General features: G+C 39.0%; 1 gene segment (V, D, J or C); it reads right to left on the bottom strand.

Annotated features, from left to right (window-relative positions):
* Positions 1-1,843: 1,843 nt before the first annotated feature.
* The window catches only part of LOC125448883 (Ig heavy chain C region-like), a 28,058-nt gene continuing 14,111 nt past the window's right edge, over positions 1,844-15,790 (bottom strand). The window contains 4 exon segments of the C gene segment in view: positions 1,844-3,475; positions 6,211-6,368; positions 12,628-12,948; positions 13,483-13,803. Of these exon segments, the coding sequence occupies positions 3,467-3,475; positions 6,211-6,368; positions 12,628-12,948; positions 13,483-13,803 (809 nt within the window).

Raw genomic sequence — 15,790 nt, 5'->3', positions numbered from 1 at the left:
CTGAGATGCCTTCTCCTGTTCCTCAGACATGCAATGGCACACGTTAGTCTCTACATGGGTAACAAAGTCAACTGATTCGTCTTTACAGGAGTGTACCATCACATCCAGTATAAATTGATTTCTAACCATGCTGCAATGTGTAATTTTCCGCCGGAAATCCACTAAATTTGACTTCTTTTCTAAGTATAGAAAGATTGTGGGCTAAGTTATCTCCTGAGATAAAAAGCGGAATAATTTCAAATGAATTTCACTTCTGCGGTACCCAATTGAATTGATCAGTTTGAATGCTGTAAATAAGGAAAGAAATTATACAAGAAAGGTTTGCTGGCAGGTTTTCTTTTGTTTTCTGTGATTAATAAAAAGCAGGTTGTTGAAATCGGACAAAGATTCACATGATATGACCATAATAGCAATCAGGGAGATCGCATGGTAGATTCAATCTCATTCTTCCTTGAATCTATTTGCTTTGATTTCAGGCTATTGTAACTAATATGGCACATTCAGTTGTTTTGCACCTGTGTTCTTGGACTCTGCAGGGTATCAAAATCACTTCGTGGAATCCAATATTATGTAACCCCTATCCGTAGTTTCTAAAACATGACAGGGAGTGAAACCATTTCATGTAAAATGTTGAAGATTTTGCTTGCAGGATATGTTGATGAAAGATTGCTTTGGCATTTTCCCATAACTTTCAACAATGCTTGAATGTATAGCTAATAACTGCTGTAAATTACTGACTGAAATCTGATTTTAGAGGGTGATAGCATTTTCTGTCTCTTAAGGCTTTGGGTCATTCGCAATGTCCACGGACTGCATGAAATGCAAATGTTGCTGTAAACTAGTAGTACGATGGAAGTAGCAATGTGAGGCCTACCTTAAAACTGTAGACATAAGGTAACAAGGGATTGCATGAAGAATGAGCTATAGAGTGATGCCAAGAAATCTTTGAACTATCAAACTTACTTGTTTTGTGCCACTGAAAATTGACATTGTGTCCAGTTGCAGTAATATTTTGGTATGACGTCTTATGAGATTGTTCAAAAGACATTTTAAAAATAATTTTAAATGTCGTCCCTGGAATCGTGGCATCTCAATTGAGGCCACTTTTATGGATCTGGCCCTTCAGGAATTACAGAATTCAGGATGTACCCACTGCAGAATTTCAAACATGTGCTTTCTTGCATCAAGAAACCCAATTTCACTCCTAGAACGTAAAATAATTAATTCAGCACGATCCATAATATCCAGTACCAAGGCATCAAGATCTACTAATAATTTTTGAGCAATTGCTTCATTCATTCGTGAATAGAACTACCAATTCAATAAAGATAGATATAATGATTTCTGTCTTCATGAACAATGAAGAATTGAAGACTGCATGCTAATGGCAGCTAAAATCCATGATGCCGATGCAATGGCCTTCTATGCCTCTTCTTTGCCGTGAGGCAAATTCTGACATTGCTCCACCCTCTGGAAGCGCAAGGTCATCTGATGCACTGGATCAATGAGCACTTGGGAATGCCCCTTCACTTCATTAGCTATACTGAAATGCAAGTCGACAGTTTTGTGCAGTCTTCTACCTAGCTTGGAAAAGTGGCCACTATCACCTCTAAAGGAGGAATTAAATGTGAGCAATAAAAGCTGGTATTTTCAATGCTGCCCACTTTTCAGGAATGAGTTGTGTCTCAATCTGATGGTTGTTACTGTGAGTAAACATTGGAAGTAGAGGAATAGGGTTCTGAACACCAATTGCTCAGTTTGCAAAATGATTAATTTCATTTTATTTGCTCAAGGAGCACCATATATGAGACGAATACTGACATATTCATTGAAACAAACGGAAATAAATTGCATTCTGAAAACACGTGCTTGATTTAAGGCTAGGAATTCAGCAAAACTTGACTGAATGACAACATGAAGGAGATATTAACAGTTACATTTCACACCTCGGCGTTGACCGAATATGATGGTAATAACGAAATAAAATACAACAGCAACATTGAAGGCAAAGACATAGTTAAATCTATACATGGCAGCATTATATTTCCAAAGTTTGTGGAAATTATCGCAAGTTTCCAAAGTTATTGACATTTCTTTCTTTTTTTGTAAATTACAGGAATTATAGGCTTTTTAATGAAGTTAATTCAAATGCTCGGAAATACATTGAGGAGCAGAGTGACGGTAGTCAACAAACAGAAGCTTTACAAATGACAAAATTGGCATAAGCGGTTGAATAACCTGTTCTTGTCAGGAATGAATCCTTGACTGATTCAAAACAAGATTTATTCTCTTATATAACAACTAGTCACTTTCATAGAACTTGGAAGATTTGCAGTTCAATACACAGCAGCGAAATCTGCTATTTCAATGTCAACTGCGATGTTACACAGCGTCTGTTGTAGGTTTGCCTTTGCTTTGTCTTTTTTTGGGAGAGAGAGACAGCGAATCATTTCATAATATGTTGGAAACTATCCCTTGCAGCAATTGATTTGGAGCAACTATTGTCTGACAACATATTTAACGGGAATTCATAAGCATGGTTGAAAACAACGATCCTTATTTGGAACATTTTTCTGCATATAAGTGTTGCGCAGTCCAGTATGTGGTATCAATAAGATTTCTACGCGAGTGTCAAATCCTGAGACTGTGCCACGATGGAATAAAATTGGGTGTAATACATGACCTTCTATTAAGTGCTGTCTGGGCTCTGTATACAGCGACAAACTGAAGATATTCTCAAAAATTTCCTCTGCTGGTTCTAGCAAAAGAAATTATAACTCACGTTGCACACTGAGAGCCTCAGTACTGAGCAAATAAAAATGCAACAGGGGAAAACTTCGGCTTGCACAGTCAGGTTGTGAATAACAACAGCGGTGATAAGAAACTTCATAATTGTAGGTATATTTCCAAACTTTTCTACGCAATTTTTAGATGATGTATTTTTTTTTCCTGTCGGAGCGAATGAGCCCTCTTGTGGAATCAATGGGCTTTTATCTGCCCAAAAATCATATGTTTGACAGCCTGTCTACTGGATCTATTCGGAAAGTTGATCTGATTGCTAGTTTCACAGTTATATTGCACACATCTCTAACAGGTCAGTTACATAAGATACATCTCCACTTTTTCAAAATATAATTCTGCTACGTGGCAAATTTCCAAGATTTACCTTCAGCTTATTTAATTGTGGAAGTGTAATTTCCTCAGTCTGTTGCAGTTACGTGGGATTTCTTGAAAACTAACAGCTAAATAGAAGAGAGCAAAGGCAAACCCTTATGACCGAAAACATGCAAGTAGTTCTCATTCCAAAGTTGAGACGACATGGGAACACATGCTGAAGTAAAGCCATGGAACCGTTGATACAGTTGAGAGGAAAAGTAAATTCAGTTCCATTTGCGATCAGTATCTAATGAGGTTTCAGTCATAAAATTTCCATGAACCCAAATGTATTTGTCTTCAATAGTAGTGGTCAGTTCACCTGCAAAGGGAATAAAAAACAATAATTACTTAAATAAAATATATAATCAATATTGCATTCGCAAAAAAAGCCAGACTATAGTTTTGAAATCCAGAAGTCTGATTTATGATCTGGAAATGGTTGACCAAAGCTTATGCCAAGGTCGCCTCAACGCTGGTCAAATGTTTCTTCAAGTACACAAAGGGCAAAAAACAATGTGGGCTTGGAAGAAAGACGAATGGAGCCTAGATTCAAGTTTTCACAGTAGAAAAAGTTTAGAAGCATTGCAAGTAGCGTGCAGAGAACTTTTCTGGCAATTCAGCAGATCAAACGAGAGGAAGGGAATTAAGGTAGATCAAGGCCCGTGTGGGCAAATGTCAAGTCATTTACCGTTGCCAAACAGAGAGCAAATTTGATTTATAAACATCAACAAATTATAAATTCCTGTTGTTCAATTAATTGAATTAATTTTCACTCTACACCATGATCCTGCAACTGGCGTGTCATTTGAAATTCCTCAATGAAAACCATGGTTGCAGTTGACAATGTTTTGCTGGTTACACAAATGCTGGGGGAATAAAGTGTTTCAGTGGCCAGTTCATGAAAAAAACGAAGCAGCACACCCTGCAGCATGTGACGACAAACTGATGAGAACTACATTTCGAAAATTAGGGCAGGGAATTCCAGCAGAACCTGTTTTGCTGAAAAAGATCAACAGATGACAATTTATGTCTGTGTGGGATATTCAATACACAAGCGATTAAAAATAAAATGCAAAAAAGCTCTTGCATTCTCGTTGAACATTTCAAAAAAAGTTGAAATTCTCTAACTTAATCAGGTATCTTGTGAAATGAGGTTTGCAGCTGCTCGCAAACTACTCCTGGAATGCAGGAATTATATTTTTCAGACAAAACATTCTCATCAATCAAGAAAACTAAATAACTGTGCATACTGGCAATTTGAAACCTAAACAGAAATTGCTGGAAAAAAATCAGCGAATCTGGCAACATCTGTGGAGAGAAAGCAGGGTGAACGTTTTGGGTGCAGTGGCCTTCAGAACGCCGATTTCGAATTCAAGGCTGTGTGTGTGAGACTCAAAGAGCGAGACATTCTGCTATAATTACATTCAGCTCTTAATTTTGTGTTTGGTTTCACAGGCCACACTGCCAGGTGGGTACATTTATCATAAATTCTCCATAACACAGAGTCACCAGAACGATGCAGTGCCTAAATATCTGAAACGTACGAGGGTTGGTTGCAGGGATTAGGCTGAAGATCTATCAAAGATGAATTATTCAAGGCGGGTGAAATGAGCTCTTCGAGAAATTCAGTGAAATAAGACAATTCTTGAGATAGGTGAAGCTGATGTATTGAGGTAGTAACTACATCTCACGATCTGATGATGATAATGATGTTGTTGATCACAGACGATACAACTATTAGGGATAATAACAGAATTAACGCTAACCTGTTAGGAGAGATGTGATGAAAAGTTTCCTCATATAAAGGATGCCGGAGATATTGAATTCGCATTCTCAACATTGTGCAACTGTCGTTGAGCACTTTTTTTTAATGAAGCCTCTTGGACACTCACCTTTATCAGTCTATATTGTATAGGTTTAGGATTCGGGTTACGGCCAGGGCGTTTATATTGGAGCTATATAAAATTTTGTTTCGGCCACAGCAGATAACTGAGTGTAGTTCTGCTTGGCAAACAATAGGAAGGTTGTGGTTGCAATAGAGGGGGTGGCCAAGAGATTCACCGGACCCGAACCATTCTAGTTATGAAGATTGGCTGTATATTTCCTGGTTATTTTCTTTACATCTTTGCATGAGCTGGATATGATTATGTGTGGCATGGACAGGGTTCATAAGAAACTGTGGTTTCCCAAAGTTGAACGGTCAATGAGGAAGGGACATTATTGTAAAATGAAGGGCAGGTGGATTAGAGTGAATTTGAGGAAATACTTGTTCAGTCAGACAGCGACAGGAATCTCGAAAGCACAGCCTTGGAAGGGAATAGGCCTTTGATATGAATGTCGATGAGCACTTCAATTATCACAACATTCATTGCAAATGCTGGTAGGCGGGATTGGCGTATTTAGGTTGGTGCAGGCTCGATGGGTCAAAGTTCCTCTTCTGTGTTTCATGACCCTTATGACTCTCCCACCAGGACAAACAATTTTCTGCATCTATCCTGTGAAGTTCCGGAAAAAACCTTGCATGTTACAAATAAATTCGCCTCTCATTTTTGTGTGCAAACATACCAAGCGTTCCCAATATCTTCACACTGATCTGTCGCTGATCCTTCATTAACTACTGTTTTCCTCATTCCGTTGTGGAGATGCTAAATCATTTCGTAACAGGTATTTGTGAAGTCTTTTCAATCTACTTGTTTCCTCCATACACTCTTGTCTCAATATGTTTCACTGTCCCTGGTTTATTAACAATAAATACGAACCAAATCTTTTTTTAGCCTATATTATGTCCTTCTACGAACCGAAGTGAACACTTAAGCATTACCTCATTACTGGCATATTTTTTGTTTCTAAATACCACAGTATTTTATGCTTGCATTCATTCTTCTGTGCAATCTTTCTATCTACGAGGTATATTCAAGAAGACAGTTAATCAGTCAAGCCCAATATCTTTCTCTTATGTAGGAGCATCTATTCTTCAGTAAAATATATGCATTACGAGGTGAAGATTAGCAACATCTCAGCTCTGAATGCATTGCTACTGAAATGTGTAATTACCTTAAGCACAGTTACAAATGTGCTGTACAGCATACTGAGAATAAACAAGATCACGAAAGTCATGATGGATAATGAACTGTTGGCATCTTGATTAAAATTTTCTGGTTCATCTTCTTCTGTGCCATAGTCTTCTGGGCTTTCCATTATTTCAGAGGTGTCTGCAATCAAAAGATGAATATTGTTATAAATGAGCCACATTCAGAAAACAATCTCAACAAAGGTTCTAGAGTACAATGGCACTGGCAATTATGAGAGATGTGACACACTTATGTTTGGACGGAGTGAACTTGGAAACGGAATTAATGTATCTATCGTGGGATATTCATGACATAGTGGCATAGTTGTGACAACAAGCAAAGGAGGCAGATAATAGTGAGCACAGGTTTGTCAGAGTGACGTTGCATCTAACATTTTTAATTTTTATTTTGAAAATGCACTCAAGTGTGCGGATTAACAGTAATTTCGTAGATGTGGTTTATATGTGGATTTTACACACAAAAACAAGTTCTCCAGTATTAAACTTTGCTTACTGTCGATGACATAGTTTTGTATCCATACTGGTCAGATTCGCCTGTATCCCATGGGCTTAATTTTTCTGAACAGTCTTCCATGTTGGACTTCAGCCATCACCTCACTATGTCTATTTAGACCTCACACACAGAACTATCTCCATGAATCATATTGTTCCTACCACACTAAAAGACCATTTAACTTCGTAGGATGCGACGTTCACTTCACAAATTCGTGCAAATTTTCTCTGATTCCACCATGACATTTTTCGAGGCATTACATCTGATCTCTAAATATTGATTCTCTTAACTTGCCCTCCGTGGAGTTCAAACTAACTGACCAATAATAATATGGTCCACTGTCAAACCAACTCCGATACTGGAACAATATTTGATGACTTACAACTCTCTGGTGCCTCACATGCATCTCGTGAGAATTGATAAATTATCCCTTGTTATTTCCTCAACGGTTTCCTTTTACCAGGAGATAGTTGTATGTTTTCAAGGAAGTTAGTATCCCCATTGCTTTCTTTTTCTTTACTATTTTGTCTAATATTTTACTGTAATCCTTTTTAATTACATTGTCTCTGTCAACTGTCTCCTTTGTGAAGACAAATTATTCTGTAAGAACCTTATGATGCCCATTTGTCTTCGACTCAGCACTTCCTTACTTAACAGCATTACCTTAAAAAGCACCAAGAAAACATATGTCAGTATTCTTTGACTTTTCCAGCTTTACCTTTCCTACATCGTCTTTGCTTTCCTTATCTCCTTTATTGTTAATACTATCTTGGATTTCGTAGTTTTCTGCTGCTGTGACCATACGAACGTAGAAACATAGGGGTGCAAGCTGACTACTCAGCCTCTTGAGACTGATTCACCATTCTGGATGGTGGCTGATCACTTACTTTGTTCTATTTTGCCATATATCCACATTTCAACCAATGTCATTAACATCTATAAAGCAATCGTACACTATTTTGAACATGTTTTATGAATGATATAATCTCTCATCATTCCATTTGCTGAGCCTATGGATCCAGTATCATCAATCTCTTATCGTAAAGCCACGCTACCATCGCACAGATTTGAGATCCAGATGTCTGTTGCATTTCATCTGAAGGAGAGCGTATCCTTATTTAAGCGCAGGGAAGACTGTGTACTATATTTTATGAAAACTGCAAATTTGAATCAAGGTATACGAATGGATTCAAATTTTTCTTGCAATGAATGGCCTTAAAACATCGACTTTCCTCATTGCTGACTCTTCAATTTGATTTGATTATTTTCGTGATTGTCACCCGTACCTAGGTACAGTGAATTGTTTCGTTTCGCGTGCAGTACAGACAGATCGTATTGTACAAAGAATATAGGGTCATCAAATGGAGCAAAAATAAATTGCTATGGCTGCAGATAAGATCCATAGGGAGAGATCAAATTTAGTTTAAAATTTAGAGAGTTCCATTCAGAAGTCTAAGAGCAGTGGTGAAGATTGTTCTCTTAAATCTATTCATAACATTTATATTTTCTAACCGATGGAATGGTGTGGGAGAGGGTATGACAGAGATGAGAGTGGCCTTTGATTACATTGTTTGCTTTCCCAAGTTAGAAGGAAATATAGATGAGGTCAATAGGTGGAAGGCTGGCCTGTGTTCACGACTCTTGTGGTTTCTTGCGGTCTTGGGAAGAGTCGTTTCCAAACTGAGCTGTGGTGCATCCAGATGTAATACGTTCTATTGAGAATCTGTAAAAATTCATTTGAGTCCTTGTGGACATGCCAAATGTTCTTCATGTCCTGAGGAAGTAGAAATATTGTTGTGATTTCTTGGTCATTCATTCGATATGAGTGAACCAGGATAGATTGTTGGTGATCATCACTCCTAGACCCTCTCGACTTTCTTCACCTCAGCACTACTGATGCAGACAGGGGCGCGCCCTTTACTCTGCTTCCTGAAGTCAATGGTCAGCTCCTTCATTTTGTTGACATTGATGGAGACATTGTTGTCTGTACTCCACGCCTCCAAGCACGCTATCTCATTCTTGTATGTGTTAGCTTTCAATTACTAATCTATTCGGACTTACAAGTTCCTTTTCGCACCAACAATGTCCAATCTCTTGGCCTTTAAGAAAAAGGTCCTCATCTCAGATCACTCTACCACTGTGTATAACCTCACACATAATCTACAAAATAATGCGTCTGCGCTCTTCTTGCCCAGATATCAGATTGTCTGTATCTGCTTGGAGCCTCCTCACATTCTTAACACAACAAACATAGATATAATACACTCATAATGCTGGAAATATCACATTTTGTCATCACTGTCTCTGACATAGGTTATGAACAATGCTTGCACAAGTGTTCTTCCTTGTGATGCCTCACTGGTAACAATCCTCTAACAAGAGAATAATAGTTTGTTTACTCTATTTAGACTGATTTTGTTCTCTTCAAATTAACTAAATCTTAATTAATACCAGTATAATATCCACTTCCAATAAATTTTGAAATCACATCAGTATAGTTCATGCCGAAAAATTCGTGCTCGTAATGTAATCTGGCAGTTGGATTTTTTTTCATCCAATACAATCATGATCGCAGAAGTGTCGTACTGACAAAACTATTTCACATATGAATTCGCTGTTTACATCCAGGGTCTTATCCGATCTTTGCCATTTCAGGTTGAACTGATCTGCAAAAGATTCTCAGCAGCGGCTGCATCTGGCATCCATCTCAACACAAAAGCACGAAATTTTAATTGATTTGTGTGCAATTCATATCAGGACTTCAGTGCGTTAAGTGACTGAGCTTCGAGTTAGCAAGGAGCAGAGAGTGAAACATGATGGAGTTCGGATGGCACGAGTCAGATATTTTGGCACTGCGGAGCCTGCTCAAGGACTTGTGAAGCAGAGAGAAGGCGTTCCCCAAGCCATTTTTTATGGCTGTGCTTAAACCACAAGTTGCACTTCAAGTAGCTCACAGAGCATCGAGAATTATACAGTTCACCAACGAACTCCAGCATGTAAAGCCGCGGATCGTTCAAAAAAAGAGATACTTCTGACCATGATCAGATATCACACACAATAGTTCAGCGGTTTGTTTCACTCGTGAATCACACAAGACTGTGCATACACAGATGCCATTTCCGGCAGCAGCATCATTCTGCAATTGACAGGCAGTGCTTAACATGTTTAGATACTCATGACATGGCCTAGGGAATCCATTCGACTTACTGACACTTCGGCCAGGATGGGCGAGTGGGACGGTCTACAGCACAGTGTTTCTCTCAGTTAACGAAACAGACACGACATGGATAGATACCACATTATGGATATTTTCCCATTCAGAGGCAGCCTTACAAAAGGATACACAGAATAGACAACAGGAGATCGACTCTACACAATCACCAATCCAGCACAAACCGTAAGCAAATCACATTGAACAGACTTATCGACTCACAGAAATAAATAGCTCATGTCATGGAACAGTGACAACTGCGAAATGTCCAAAGATTCATCAACTTCATGAACAGCGGGTCAGGCATGCATGTTCACCAAAGTAGATGACCTGAGCGTGCTATCTCTAACATCACAGCTGGTGTAGCCTTTCGTGACCATGCATGAATTTCAGAACTACATTCCTTTGTATTGCTTCCTCGTGATCTATTCAGCACACCTGCTGTATAATAAACTGAGATCAGAACAGACAATGCGAAATTTGCGCCTGGTCAATTCTGAATGTCGCAGAACTTTTGCAAAAGTGTTTCTCCCGCCATTTTAAAACGGAGGACTTCTCGGGGAAGAAGGGCGGTAGGTGCAGGACAACGTGGACACCATTCTGCCAACCAATTACCCTGACTGCTCCATTGGTTTCACCTTGTTGTGTGCTGATGTTCAGCATAACAACTTAAATAAAAATCAAAAGAGTCTGTGAATGATGTAATTCAGAAACGAAATCAGAAATGGCTGGAAAAGTTCAGCACATGTGGCAACATCTGTGGAGAGAAATCAGAGTTGACGTTTCGGGTCCAGTGACCCTTCCTCATAGGTCTGAAGAAGGTCCCTCGATCAGAAATATTCTCCACAAATGCCTCCAGACCTGCTAATGCTTTTATGATGGCCTGCTTGGTACACAGGTTGTAAATGCCATAAGGCCATTACAGAAACGAATGGATCAGCTAACTGATCATAGATTTGATCCATTATAATACTGCAATCCCATATTTTCATTGTGTAGATGGACTCCAAATTTGTATCATTAGTTAGAGGTAGTGTGTAGGTTTTACATCAATAAGGCTCTAAGTACAAAGTCTTGTGAGGATGCAGTAGTGATGCTGTGTGAGTGAATAGGATATCACTGTATTTGAATATTTGGCAAGACTGATTAAGTGAAAGTAGGACTGAACAATCACCAATTTGGAGAACTGAATGTCCTTGGATGGACACGATGGTGGCAGTAAAATTCTGAATGCATGGCAGCCTAGAACAACATGGGTACAGAAGGATGGCTTCAAACAATGTGGGAATGGATCACATCAATAGTGATGGAAGAGGAATTGGAGGAATTTGGAGAAGTCAAGAATATTTTGTAAGGGAATCATTCATGGACATTGTTAAGAGTGGTTCAGTGAGTATGGTGGTGATGAAGTAATGGGAACTGCTGCGAATTTGTATGCCATGTAACTGAGTTTTGTGTCAATTTAAGACCGTGGAGAATGGAAGATGTATAGCAGACAATGAGATGCTGAACAGTCAGGTCAAACGACACGATAGGATTGGTTGAGCTTGTCGAAAGCAGATAATCCAGAAGAAACAGCAACCATCTGTCGTTTTGAGCGATGGACTTGGACATTCAAGTTGGATGTCAAGTCTGGAAAGAAAACCTCTCACAATGGGAAATGGCTAAAGAATTCATTGGTATGGATGAGTCTCGTCCTGGGTTTATAGTCTGAATTGAGGACATTGTTTTTGGATTCTGCGCTATTTTATTGTGTGTTCACATCTCAGGGCGTACACAGAGAGAAGCAACAGGCGATTGTGAGAGAGAATTATGTGATATCAGTGTCGAAATAGTGTCTGAGTTTTCATGATATTCATCACGGCCTGCCTGGATGAGGGCTCAAGCATAGATCCTTGTGGGAATGCAACACCAAAGCTGTGGGCGAGATTTCGACGTCACCACAAGAGAATAATTGGCAAAGCTGGTTAAGTGAAGGACAGGGCAATATGGATGACCGATTGTCATACTAAATAAATTGGCCTCACGTGAACTTCAGTCCGTCCATTCAACAACTAGATACTCCACTGTCTAAGCATAACGGAGGATTGCTGCCCAAAATGGCTAGGATAAGTATGGCTTAATCGGTGGCAACCCGACGGGACATAAAATTCTGCAAGTGCAAAAAGGCTGCCGTGCTGGCGCGTCAAGAATGGAGATCGCACACACTTCAATCAAGCTCTAAATCATCTTTGTGAAAGTATTATATATGCAAACCAAGAACAAGTAAGTCAGAAAGTTTTCATTCTGCATTTATTGCAATTATTGGAGCCACATACAGACTGAAACATAACTTCCTGTTCTTTCAGTATCGGAGTGAGAGCTTCAAGTTGTCTTCAGACCGATTACCCTGGCAATGTTTGACTTGCATTTCAGTATCTAACAATAATTATCTTTCACCAACACATAGAGTTTGAAACAATGGTTATTTCTTTTTTTCCAAAAGTGGTCACTGATCGGAAATGTGGCTATTGCGTGCAATGATTTGAAATGCATTGGTTCAGTTGCTTAAAATTTTTTTTTTGCAAGAACGACATTGACCGATCTATGGAAAACAAATCATCAAACATCAAAGTTATGTGCAGGTTTTAGCAGTGTCGTTTAGTATGACTGAAACATTAACTAACGACGGTTTACCGTGGGATTTATTTGTACTTCTGATTAAATCCCGGTTTAGGGACGGGTGTCCCACTAAGCAGGAGTAAGTGGTGTCACTGTTCCATTCCGCCGCTGTGAGTCTCAATCTGCTGGTAACGAAGCTGGAACCATTTCCCTTCTCGCTGTCTACTTGGGTGCGGTACCCAGAATCCAAAAGTGTGTCATTTGCCATCCAACCAATGTAAATCTCAGCTGGGTAAAAGTTGGAGGCTAGACACAACAGGGTAGCTGAATTCTCAGTGTCAATCTCGTCCGCCGATGGATGCAGGAGATAAACCTTGGGAGGATGCATTTGGCTGACTGCAAAGAGAGAGATATTTGTTTAACTCAGACAGTCTTATATCTGCACCACAATTTCTTTGCTACCAATGCATGTGCTTTGTAAAATATTTCCTATCTGTGAGACTGTACAAATATCTCTGAATGTTCGAGAAGGTTACATCACTTTAGTGGTAGGATCGATCTTGCAAAGAATCACATTTTTGAAAGAACTGCCGCTCTAAAAATGCAAATGATTCAACTACTCAGAGTTCATCATGTTCGTCGTTATACTTTGGCAGGAGCCAGAACTTTGGACTCCTGGTCATTCGAGGCAAAAATAAAAGGATAATTTGCAAAGGTGTTTATACATTGGATTAGACAATGAGCCAGTTTTATCTCAACAGTAACATTAACAGGCCTTTTGGAGAAGGAGACATACTGGACTGGAGAGGTTCACCCTATTTCTATCTCCACAGATTGAGCCAGTCCAGCTCAATTTCTACAGCACCTTCTTTCATTTCAGATTTCTGCATCCATTCTTTTTGTTGTTATTGCAGTATTATCCCCACTTACCGTCTACCTTCCTGATAGAGGCCTTCACTGGTGTTGGTAATTCACTGTCTTCTACCAGGCAAACATATTCGGTGCCACTGTCCCACTCCGAAGCCGTGACTTTGAGTTTGCTCACAATGGTGGATTTAGTTCCACTCCACTCGGGATTCTGTGTCTCGACTCCTTTCTTTCTCTCAGCCCCATTCACTTGCCAGAAAACTTTGATGTTTTCTAAGTCGCTGTAAACGATTTCACAAACAATGGTCGCTGTCCGTTGTGTCCAAATCTCTTCAAACGGAGGCTTCAGTAGACTGACAGAAATGTCTGTGTGACGGCAATCATCTGGAAAGAATAAGGAATACATTTTTTCAGGCTGCAATCTTGAAATAAATTCCAAAATACTACAAGAGTTGCGAATAAGTTTACTTACTGCAATCTGTTATCTGTTTTCTCAGATTGTATCGACTCAGATAATTAGATGCTGTGTCCTCTGTTCACGTTGTTTTCATTCGCTGTGTCTGCTGTGGATGCGGCTTTGGTAATATTTGCAATGTATTATTGCACAATTTGGAAATTTTTCTAACTTGGGCATACCGGGTCCTAATTGTTTCTGTTCTAGCGTTGCACACTCTTACCTTTTGCATTTATTGATGCCAGAAGATAATTACTGCAGCCTGGACTGCATTTGTCAGAATACATAAGCAGATGAGGAAAAACATCTCATAAATATCTCCTATTCCACAACTAAAATTAATTTCACAGCATCCGACCAACGAATTCAATTCCCCTCATGTCAATCTGTATTTTGATCGTTTTCATCCTTTGACATGATTTTGTTTTCCTATTTCCTCTGCAGAATCTTTTATTTTAAAAAAGAGATAGTTACTGCACAATTCAGGTCCGGTCAGGGGCATTCTCTGAAGATGGTTGTTGCATTAGCTATTATTTTAAGAGTGTGAAGTGAGGAAATCTAAAATATTGTCAGTACGTTTCTATGATATCTCAACTTTAACACTGAAAATAGCCTCAACTCATAGCTGTCGGTATTGTGCCAACGTTAAAGGGACAGAAAGACGTGGGAAAGCGGGTATTTAGATTTTGAAAGAAAAATGGTCGTTTTTAATACAGTAACAGTTACTTTCTTTGTGCATAATGGAACAAAAACAAATGAAAAGAAGATTCTTGAATGTTTTCCTTGTATTATCACTCTAAATAATACAACCTCCATTATATTTGCAGAATCAGTTAACTCTACAAGTTCTGATATCTCTTGTGAGGGCGGATGTCAATCATACAGTTCGAATTGAATCATTTAATATTGTATGCATTTCGTAAAACTTCTGCATTTCTTCAATGCTGCCAGGTTCGATGGGTGGGGAGAAAAATTGCAGGAACTATTCCTGTGTTGATTAATATTACTGTCTCACATTCCAAACTCTCAGTCTGAATACTTGCTTATCTGCTGGCGGTCCTGATTTAATGTCTTCCACTGACCCTCCATTCAACCTGACAGGCGGTTAACATGAATTTGTGGATTGGCAACCTGAGCACAGTCAGGCTATATTATCATTTCTTGATTATGTAATGTGGACATGTTTCATTTTACTAGATCAGTTCCATCTGATGAGCCTGGTGATAACTGCATCTTCACAACATAGTATCTTTTCAGTAGTGAAACAGAATGTTGAGAGGAGAAATGCTGCTGCGATAAAACCGATTGCAATGAAATGAATCTTATGCATGTGTTAAAAACAGAAATCGAAGACTTAACAACGACTTTTTAAATTTCAAAATGTTCCGTGTACAGACGATGTAATTTTATTTGGGAATCCTTCCCCCACTCCAGCATTCTAAACTGAAAATGATCACAATTTCAAGTGAATTTCTTCCATCACTGTGGAAAAGGAAGTGACATTCCATATTGATATAATGTGGGGTGCAAATTTCTTTGAGGAATCTTGTCTTGACTGATCAGTCATAGTTATTCAACAAGGAAAAAAATGTGTAACCCATTCTACAGCGAGTGAATGAGATTCCCATTTGGCCCTGACCTTTGCAAGAGCATTTCCACCAAAGCCCCTCTTAGAGATTGTATGTAAACTCACATAAGTCTATCCCAGTTCAACTTACAAGTATCTTCAACAAATCTAAATCAACGCATGGGCTTCTGCTAGTTTGCTATTTCAGTGCATGGGTGCTCAACAAGTGGAATTTTTCCTGATCAATGTTTGTGACTGCATCTATGAGCCATATTTTCTCAGATGCATCTTGATGCTTTCTCACTGTTGTGTGTGATTTGTTGGAATCACTTTGTCACCTCAGCTGATTT

This window comes from Stegostoma tigrinum, chromosome 43 (assembly GCF_030684315.1).
Source record: "Stegostoma tigrinum isolate sSteTig4 chromosome 43, sSteTig4.hap1, whole genome shotgun sequence".
NCBI lineage: Eukaryota > Metazoa > Chordata > Chondrichthyes > Orectolobiformes > Stegostomatidae > Stegostoma > Stegostoma tigrinum.
Note: the sequence above shows the minus strand (reverse complement) of the source record. Positions and strands in the feature narration are given on the sequence as shown.